General features: G+C 44.2%; 1 protein-coding gene across 1 annotated transcript; it reads right to left on the bottom strand.

Annotated features, from left to right (window-relative positions):
• Positions 1 to 4564: 4564 nt before the first annotated feature.
• Positions 4565 to 5059, bottom strand: LOC101762286 (convicilin-like). Its single transcript, XM_004963800.1, has one exon. It carries the CDS (start codon positions 5057 to 5059, stop codon positions 4565 to 4567), a length of 495 nt encoding a protein of 164 aa, XP_004963857.1.
• Positions 5060 to 10920: the final 5861 nt, after the last annotated feature.

Genomic DNA, 10920 nt, shown 5'->3' with positions numbered 1-10920 from the left:
CAAATAAATATTTCTCATCACACTTCACACATTATTATTCATGACCAAAGAACAAGCACAAGCATATTGTCCCTAAGAGATCACAAACCACTACACATGATATCTCTCTGACCAAGAACAAATCTGGCCTAGAAACGCATTGAGCACAAACCACAATACTCACAAACCAGCACAAGCAGCTGCGAGGACATGAGCAGATGCCTAAGAAATATATTGACCTTACCCTATGAAGTTTAGCAGTTGACGAAGGAGGTACTCAGTTTCTATTACTGCTTTCTTCAAACTCTCAATCTTCTCAGACTGAATTTTCATTGCTGCATCTGAAGCTTATGCCTTCATCTTCAAGTCACTCAACATTTGCTCTTGTTCAACAACTTGTTGTCTTAGTTTTGCAGCTTCTTGTAGCCCTCCCGAAGCAACTTTAGATATTGAGCTTGTAGCTAAGGCTGGCTGCACGACCACATAATCAAGGAAGGGACTTGAATGCAAATCATGAGAACCAGAATTTGGTACTGCACCCCAAGGATTGTTTTCAATATTTCAGCCTACAAATGAAAGGAGCAGAACTCAAACTTCAATCTTAAACAAAGCAACTGAATAAAGTAAAGAATATAGGAGTAGGATAATCACTTATTCAGTTACATACCACGACATGTGATTGAATTTCAGCAATGTAGGAACGTGCTACTAGGCCCTGCACAATATGTATTTGGTCAGTTGTCTTAGATATAAGGAACAAAATGTACCATGACTATAGAAATGCAAATGCCGGCCTTGCAAATAGATCTAGAGTAGCCAAGGAAGGAGAAGGATCTCAAATCTAACACAATACATCATGAAATTTACTATTTGCTAAAGAAATACTCCAGGAGCATGGGGGACGTGGCCACATCTAGGTGTAACTAATCTCTGCTCTAGATAGAAATAAACTTGAGCAGAGTGCTCTCCAGTGAAGCAGATGTAGATTCATAAAATTGGAGGGGACAACAGAGAAAAGAAATGAGATTCTCACTTGTGGAGCTCGAAGATGCAGTGGCGCAGCCGCTACAAGGACGCTGAGACATTCCTCCACGAGTGCCTCCGACCACGCCGCACCTTGATGCCTGCCGCCCGTGGAGCTTGCCGCCATCGCTGAGGTACCCCGCGACCGCCAAGGTCAGCCACTACCGCAGATCTAGTTGGACTTTACAGCCAGCAGAGAGGAGAGTGCTGATTTTGGAAATACAAGGCGGGAGTTTGGAGGGGCACTGCTGTATCCATGTTTTTATTATTTGGGGGGAGGCGAGGGAATACAGAATTTGAAGATCCCACTTTCAAGTTCCTAGGCGTGAAATGAAAATTTGGTAAGCTGCACTTGCTGCGAGGTCACTCACAAGATTGTGCTCTTGCTATCGGACCCATTTGTTAGCGAAGCTGGGTGCGTTTTATCTTGCATACAACATAGACAAAAGACAAATATCTGGAAGAGGCCCATGCTTCAGTGAACCTGGGTGCATTTCCAATCGCTGACCACAAAGGGGAATAACTACTTTCTCCAACTATAATGCCTACGGGTCTGTTTTTTTAACTCATGTGGATGTCAAGATTTTCCTTCTTTTTATCCTAACCAAAGCGCACTCATGTACCCACCAAATATTTTGCATGCCTACCCGTGAATGAAGGCCTGCATATTCCATCCTATACTTGTGGCAGGATTCCTGATCAGTATAGGCCTGCATATTCCAAAAATCCCATGTATTTTCATGGCTACTGTAATCCCGTGAGGCGTGAGCTGCGAGAAGGTGCACTGTGTTGATGATCAGTCTGAAGGAGGATGGCTAGTCAAGCAAACGGAGCAGGCAACTTCGATGTAGTGCCACCTCCGCAGCAGCCAGGCTTCATTGATCCATATGATCTATACGAAATGGAAGAAGCGAACGAGGATGAAACATAGGAGGTGAAGAAATCTGTGTTCGCTTGGCTGCAGGACCACAGTCACACTCATGTGCGTCGCTATGGTCACTTTGTCTACCCTTTCTACCATCTTGGTCAGCAGGTTTGTGGTATTCGTGACATCGTGCAACCTGTATCTGGCATTGGTGACTCAGGTCACGTTACCATGGACTCGAGGGCTAGGCATCGTGCATTGGAAGACGCTCATTTTGCTGCATTACATGTTGCCGCAGGTATGCTGAAATAAGCTTATGCCATATCCATTTCCATGACCATGTTCATTGTGTCCTCGTTGCCATGTTCGTGTCCGATGCATTGCATCTACATGTTGTGACACTTTCGAGTAATAGAGATGACTTTATTTGTATCGTTTGGATCAGTGGTTTTAGCCTATCGGTGCTTGGTGACAGTGCACCAGTTTAGTATTTAAAATTTGTATGATTTCATTGTTGTGTGTGTCTGCGCCTGTGCCACTGTACGAGTGTGGATCTGTGGGAATGTATCATGTATGTATACTTAAGAATGAGATCTAATAAGAACGGTCATAGTTTGTTCATTACTATTTCAGAACAGTGGAACTTACATTGTGTATCTTTTTATATGAGCTGATAGTCCTCCATACTCTGCTACCTATTTAAGGCACAAAAGAAATTCCCTGTTGTTCTCTGCCCTTTCTCTCTTCCCGCATCTTTCTAATGTCCACCGCCGCCCGACGAGCTGCTCATCCTTGGTGACTAAATCCACCAACATGGCTCAGAGCCAGACAAGCTTCTCAGAGCGCACCAACACACTCTTCTCCATGGCAAAAGACCTCTCCTAGGAGTTCGGCGCCCACATCGTCATCGTCGCATTCTCCCCACTAGCAATCCAAGCCTACGGAGCACCCGCCACCGACTCCATCCTCCGCACCTATTTCCCTAAGATCCATAGCTCGTCGTCTCCAGCTTGTTCTGAAATAGCAGGGGAGGCCACCGCCAGGGTTGATGGAATGAAGTGGGAGGTGGAGGAGACCACTTTCTTGGTCGAGGTGGAAAGGACGTGTTAGGCTGCCGTATGATCGAAGATCTTGGCAGCTCAAACAAGCATGGGGAAACATAACTGGTGGGAGGTGGACATGGAAGCTCTCGAGGCGGACGAGTTGCCGATGTTCGTCAGGGCGTTGGAGGTGCTAAGGACCGACATCCAACACCACCTCGATGCAATGGAATCATCCTGGAAGGAGAAGATGCAACCTTAATCCTTTTCTGTTAGTGCTCTCACTGCAAGATAAATCATGAAGATGTTATTTGAACTTGTATGGTACCTTAATCCTTTTGTAATCCATGCAAGAAAGATTTGTAGGTTCTTCTTATGCATTACATTAGCATCAATCAGACGTATGATTCATTCTCAGAAAATTGAGTAGGCCGGACTAACATTTGTGTTCCTTTATTTAGAAAAAGATGCTTGTTTGATATTTTGGCAAGGTGAGCAAGGATTTCCTTGCTTTTGAGAGATAGCCAAATAGGATCACATTATTTATTAATAATCATCCCATGTTGATTTTCAATCTCTCAAAAAATGGATGCATTATTCCAACTACATTCTCATTAAATGAAATATAAAATTTGATCCATCTTTGTTTCTAGGGGCATGCGAGTAGGAGAACGACGCATATAATTAAATGAGGGATAGCATAAATTGGTTTTAAATAACCATGCCTACATGAGAACCAAGGAAGACCAGCTGCGTGGATGTGGAGGATGTGACATTACATGGTGTTGGAACGTGGACGGTTGCCACGTTAATCCTCAGGTACAAATTAGAATTCGTTACAATTTTTGGGAAAAATATGTACAGACGTATGATCCATAAGAGGAAAAGAGAATAGGATGGACCAAAATATTTGATCGTTTGTCAGAAAAATGGTTTGAATCTTTGCAAGGTGAGTAATGATTTCCTTAGTTTTGAGAGAGAGCCAAATAGGATTACATTATTGGTTAATGTTTGTGTCATATTGATTCTCAACCTTCAAAAAAACTAATGCACTATTCCAACTACAATCACATCAAATGAAACATAAAATTTGATCCATCTTAGCCTCTTGAGCTATGTGAGTAGGAGAATAGCATAACAAAGGTTAATGATCTAATTAATCTCCCTAGGAAAAGCTTGGAACTCATCTCAGGGGACATTCAATGGGAAACATTGACTTTTTTGCTGTAATGTGGTGCGGTGGGATAAGAATAAAAAAAATCACATGACAAGACATGGCATGGCAGGCTATGACGCAGCATCATGACCAGGGAAAACCAAAGCACCAAGGAAGATGAATAGATTTTTGCCGATGTCCCATCATAGAGCAAATAGAGTAGGAAAATAGGGGATTGATCTTCGGACTAGAAAATAGGGGATTTCCCTACTAGATTCACAGAGCAGGAAAATAGGGGATCGATCTTTCCATCCAAAAGGAAACAGTCCATTAATCTTTCCATCCAAAAGAACATCTATGTACATGCAGAAGAAAACACCAAATCGGAGTAATCTACGACGACCCCTCCGAGGAGTTCCTCGATCACTCTGGCGCAGGACCGACAATGGCGGGAGTCATGGGACCAGCATTGGAGGGACCAGCGTCAACGTCGAAGTCCACCTACCTCCTCTTCTTGGCCATCTCTGAGTCCACCTCCTCCTCCCCTGTTCTCTTCTTGGCAACCTGCTTCTTGGTCCTCTCCTCCTCCCTTCTCTTCTTAGCAGCCCGCTTCTTGGACCTCTCCTCAACCACAACCTTTGCCAACGTTGCTTCCACCGCCCACGCCATAGCCGCCTCCGCCCATTTCCTCTTCTTGGCCTCCCTTTCCACGTGGTAGGCCACCACCATCGCTTGCTCCTCCACCACCTCCGCCACCGCTTCCTCGTCCTCCTCATTCGAGTTCTCCTCAACATAGGTCTCATCATCGTCCTCCTCCTCCTCCTTCTCGTACTCAGTCTCCTCATCATAGGAGTACCTGGGAGACTCAAGTTCAATGGAGGGCTCGTATGAGGGGTCGGACTCATCATACGGTGGCCCACGATCCTCGACAGGGCCACCATCCTCGTCGGAGCAGTAGTTGGAAGGAAGAGAAGAAGCAATCGGAGAAGAAACCATGGTAGTTTTCTAGAGGAAGAGATTGGAGGCAAGGCAATGGAGGGGTTAGTTAGCACAGGAGGAGGGTACCAGTATATTAATAGCTCTCAACTGCCAAGGGAAAGCTGAAGGGTCACATCAAAAGTCGGGGGACGAAAAATGGCAAGAGGCGCGTCGATCTCTAATAATGTAACGGTCTTTTGCAAGTGAATAACAATGAAATCTCAGTGAATTCTGGTAGAGAAATAAAGAACTATACTTAATTTGCAAGTACTAGAACATGCAGAGATAAACAATCGATAACATTGCAAAGATAAATGATCTACATAATCTCCCTAGGGTTGCTTAAGGACTCCCAGTCGCCCTCTAAGATGTTGAAGTGACTGACGCGGTGGAAGATGACGAACTCCTTCCACCACTGCCGGGTGTGACCGTGAAGGCAGTCCACATCCTGGGAGGATGGAAGCACGACAAAGATAAGCTTGGAGGAGGTGTCATGCGCCATCCTGAAGTTGTGATGGCCTAGCGAAGTGCCGATGCAGACCAACACGGTGAGCCAAGGAGCTTGGTGGTGCTACTCGGTGACATAAGCCACCACCACCCGGTTGGCAACACTATTCCAAATACCAAGGTGGAGCAGCACGGCCTTGGTGACGGTGAGTTCTAGCACTAGAGTTGGAGCATCTATGCCGACGATCCTGAAATGCACATAGAAATTAGTTTGATCAAAGAGGGGGCAAAGTCGAATGCACGCACAAATTGATACAGAGACTAGGGAGAGAGCATTGTACTTGCGCTGAGAGGAAGAGATGCAGAAGGGTTTTCTTGCGTCGAGAGGAGGAGATGTAAGGTTTTCCTATGCTTGAGGCCGGCTGAAGAAGAAGTGGAGGGCCATCGCATTTATAACAAAACCACCGCTACTTCGCCGGGCTAGTCTCCCAAACCAACCGTCGCTGGAACATGGACAGCTGCCACATTGATTTTCAGGTAAAAATAAGAATGTGTTAAGAAACCGGATTTTCTGTGAATATATTTTGTATGAGACTGGATTTTTTCGGTCATGTCTTACCGGAATAGTAGAGACACTTGCGTTTGTTGGCGAGGTGAGAATGTATTTTACGATTTAGGAAAAGTGAATAGGCTGGACTAATATTTTCGATCCTTTGTTGGAAAAAAGATGCTTGGTTTGAATTCGGGCATGGTGAGCAAGGATTTCATAGCTTTTGAGAGAGAGTGAAATAAGATCACATTATTTGTTAATAATCATTCCATATTGATTTTTCAACCTATCCAAACTCCAATGCACTATTCCAACTACAATAAGTGGCGAAGCTACAGCAAATTGGGGGTGCACTAAATGAGGGAATAGCATAAATTAGTTTCAAGTAAAACCATGCTTACATGAGAACCAAGGAAAATTGGCTGCATGGTTGTGGAGGATGTGACATTACACGGTGCTGGAACGTGGACGGTTGCCATGTTAATCCTCGGGTACAAATTAGAATTTGTTATAATTTTTTGGGAAAAATATTGTGGGAGAACCACCCAAATTAAATCCGGCTTAAGTGTGCTAAACATCACCATAAATGCAATCAGACACTTAAATCGGATCAAGATGGCTGTCTGTCGGGTTTCACCCGATACAACCATATATTTGAGATCGAAAGAAGCATACAAATACTCGTACAACCATATATTTGAGATTACAACAATCTAGATGAAAACATCACAGAGGTCCATATTTATTTATTACAAACCGAGTTCAAATTCATAAAGTGGTTCAGAGTTCAAGTGCAGCGGAAAGAAACGATAATCTAACGTCGATAGCAACCATTCATCAATTTCATTACCTGAAAACAAAGCCACAAACAAGGCTGATTATATTAATACTTCGCAAGGCTCACCCGACAGGTGGTATCTAATCCACCGACTCGTAGACATGCAAGGCTTTTTGGCTGAGGGGTTATTTTTGCCAAAAGCTTCTAAAGTGGGTCCTTGCTTTCAAGTTTTAGCATCAAATTCTAGTTGATTAACCATTCTAGATAAGCATCTATTCTAAGCACGTATCGTAGAACAATCCACTTAATCAAGCCTCAATATTAAGCATCATCCTTGTTCATCTTTTTACTCAATGCAGCATAGTGGTCAAGCAGTCTCAATAACTGCGAGAAACAGACGATTTGAATCGAATTTCTTAACCTTGCAAGGTGGACCTAAACACACGACATGTGCATACCGCACGGATCCACACATTATCAATGATTCCCATTGATCCTCGATGCGTGTCCAGGGTCCACTTCCCTTGGATACAAGGCCTCACCAGTCCCCGAAACGATGTCGTGCCGTGGCCGTACTTGTACCCACATGATGCATCAAGAGAATCGTTTCCAGAGAGAGCGGGGGAAAATTCCACGCCCTGGTTCAATCAGGTACTAGGCTTACCGATTACCATATTCTCAGCATGTGTTTAGTACGTTCAAAAATTTGACCACGAACACTGACACGTTTCGACACTAGCAATTTTCTCTATACAGACGGGGCATCAACAAATTCAGAAACATTGCACAAAGCCCCGCCCATCGACCTTATGATTCCAACATAAGTAAATAGGCAACTCCTATATCTCGTGAGTGACAGGAATCACTCGACTTTTATCGTGTCCCTATTTAGCATAGCAACTAAGAAACCTAACATGCTAGTATTCAAAACATGGGTACTAGGAGCATGCAACTAGGGTTTTAGTACAACTCATATGGACTTAATGCACACACATAAGTAACAACAATATTGTAAAAATTTGGAAACGAGGGTTATGCTCCGGGGCTTGCCTTCCTACCCTGAATCAGCCTTGGGATCTTCCGAACTTTGGTTCGAGCCTTGGTTTGCCTCGATCATATTTAGCTCACCCTCCTACTGTCCTTCTTTGTGTTCCAGGACGAGCTCGTACGTTCCGTTGGCGAGGTTAGCTTCTACACGAGATGCATATGCATAAGATTTCTTTTATAATTTTTTAGTGACATTCGTTTTAATTCGTTAACCTTTATAGAAACATGGGGTGTATTTTATTTTGGCCACATTCACCTAGACAAGTTTATAAATATTTCTTTTCCTCTGGCCACATTCACCTAGACAAATTTATAACCATTTCTTTTCTTTTGGCCACATTCACCTAGATAAGTTTATAAACATTTCTTTTCTTTTGGCCACATTCACTTAGACAAGTTTATAAACATTTCTTTTGTTCACAAAAGACGATTGGTTGGAAATAAAACATAGATTTTATATTGATGGTGATTGTATACACATATAAAATTCTTAGAAATTTATTATTCAAAAGACAACAGGTTGTGCTATTTTGGAACTGTTTAGCAAACTTTTTAGGGATGATCATGCTACTGATGAAGAGCATAAACAATCATTTGTGAGCCTACAAATCCTAGTAGCAATTATCTTTACTAAATAAACTAGCTTTCAACATGAATAAATGTTCAGGAAGCATTTGCTAGTATATGAATATGAATGATTTACAGGAGCTTTCCCCCTACACAAGAAATCTACTGTCAAAATTTCAGATCGATTTGACAACTACAGAAATTACTAAAAACCAAACATGGTTACACTGCAGATATGAAGAATGATTTATAACTAGAGTTCTATTATCAGCTTAGTTCTACAAACTTAACATAATGGTTTTCAGCACAAAAATATACTACTGTGAATTTATCAGGATTTTAAGAGTACGAAAACTATTTATTCCACAATAAGGAGATTAAACAACATGCATTTTGATAAGCAACAAAAACACATATTTCACAAGAACAAGTATTTTTACTAGTCAGATATGAGCATCAAGAAGCTAACAAAAATTATTTCGCATTTTTATCATTTTTCTATGATTTTATACGGATTTCCAATGTTTCAGCCATTTCAACTAAAACTAAACCCAAAAAAGGAAAAACACTTTTTGCAAGAAAACCCTCTGAAACACTTTTTTCCCAACAGATAGACCCTTCATTTTACGAACTAACCCCTGACTTTTGCACTTAAGGTCCCTGAAACTAAAACTTAGATTGCAATTGGGTCGTTGGCCGACCGGCGGCTCGAGGAGCTCGATTCCGGCGATGTGGGGCCGCGGGGCCATAGGATAAGGTCACGAGGGTGACAAGGGACTCACCAGTGACTGGTTTGGTATAGGACATAGGGTCGGAGGAGGGCTGGTGATGGCTCGTGAAGGAGCTGTGGTGGTGCGGCTGCTTCAGCTTCAGCTCCGGTGATGATGGCAGCGGTGGTTTAGTTTTGTGGGGCTGGAGAGGTAGAGTGGTGGTAGAGGAAGGCACTCGTGCGCTTGGTAGTGACGGGGATGGCCAGGAGTGGGTGCTCATCATGCGGCGGCAATGGTGGAGCAGCGGTGGTGAGGGCGGCCGGCGAGGCATGGGCACGAGGCCCTTTTATAGGCGGCAAAGGGGAAGGGGAGGGTCGAGGCGTCGAGGCAAGCCTCGCAGCTCATTGGCATGGTAGGGCCATGGCCAGGCATGTGGGGAGTGGCCTGGCGTCCGTGGCGCACGCTGGTGCTCCGCGGTGTGTCGCGGGCAGCCGCGGGCAGCGGTTGGCCGCCGTGGATTTTGCCGTGCGGGAAGGGGGATCATGCACGAGGGGAGTGGGCGAGCTGCTGCGCACACATTTGTTGTTGCCTCACCACCGGCCATTGGCTTGGCACGGTGAAGGTGAGCGTGGTGACCGCACCCAGGGCGCGTCGCATGTGTGTGGCGTGCGAAGGTGCCATCTTCAATGTGAGTTTTCTCAAAACTTTTGAACTACGCATTTGAATCTCCAAATATAAAAGTTGGAGTTTAAGGTATAGGCTACAACTTTTGTAAAAGCCAACATATGAAAAGCTTGATGGATTTAGAGATAAACTTGGGAGAAGTTTGGTCGAACGCCGGCCAAAACTGGGTTTAAAAATGATTTGATTTTCGGCCGAATATCTACTCAACTTTTGAACATCTTCCACTCAAAATCAATAAAAGTACCAATCATGAAAGTTACTCCATTTGAAGAGATCTATCACTTTTATATTGGCCAAAAATTGAGTTCATATAGAAAATTTGTTTTTATTTGCTTCCCAATTGCATCATTACAATGGTGTTTAACACTTAACCATTTCAATTTTTCTTTGACTTATTTCTTAATTTCTTTTGATTTGGCTCTTAATTACTTGAGATGTCATAATTATGTACAGATGTATGATCCGTTATAGGAAAAGTGAATAAGACGGACTAAAATGTTTGATCCTTTATGGGAAAAATGGTTTGAATTTTGGCAAGGTGAGCAGGGATTTCCATGGTTTTGAGAGACAGCCAAATAGGATTACATTATTTGTTAATATTTGTCCCAATTCATTTTCAACCTCGTCGATGATCATGGGTGGCGCCAGCCCACCGAGCAGGAAAGGGTCTAGCGCCTCCCTCACCAGGTGAGAAAGTGAGTGTGGCCCACTTTGCATTGCTGGCTGAGTTGTTGTGGTCTGCAACAACGCGCGAGCGGCCATGCTTCGCTTACATCCCACCCACTAGATGCCACCTTCCGGTGCCAATGGCAGCTGATTGGAGATAGTGGTCACGATCTTCTGCCGATAGTGTTGGGGCTTCCGCCACTACTCCCCGACGGCCCTGCGACGACCCCGCAGGTGTTGCAGAGCGATTGAGGCCCCATCGGCCCCGTCCTCCACTGCGATACTCGATGGCGCCATAGCCGCTGCACCTCGGTACCATCGCAGTGCCCGGCAGTAGCGGTGCGACGCAGAGTGTCAAGGACCTCCCTCGCGACCCGTCGGCTCGGACTTGAGGGATGTGAGGAACAATGGCGTCCATTGGAGGGGATGG

The sequence above is a fragment of the Setaria italica genome, chromosome III, assembly GCF_000263155.2.
Source record: "Setaria italica strain Yugu1 chromosome III, Setaria_italica_v2.0, whole genome shotgun sequence".
In the NCBI taxonomy this organism is placed as follows: domain Eukaryota; kingdom Viridiplantae; phylum Streptophyta; class Magnoliopsida; order Poales; family Poaceae; genus Setaria; species Setaria italica.
The sequence above is the reverse complement of the archived record's forward strand: the minus strand, read 5'-3'. Positions and strand labels throughout refer to the sequence as shown.

Coding starts and splice junctions, on each gene's coding strand:
- LOC101762286 (XM_004963800.1), bottom strand. CDS start 5,059: ATGGTTTCTTCTCCGATTGCTTCTTCTCTTCCTTCCAACTACTGCTCC.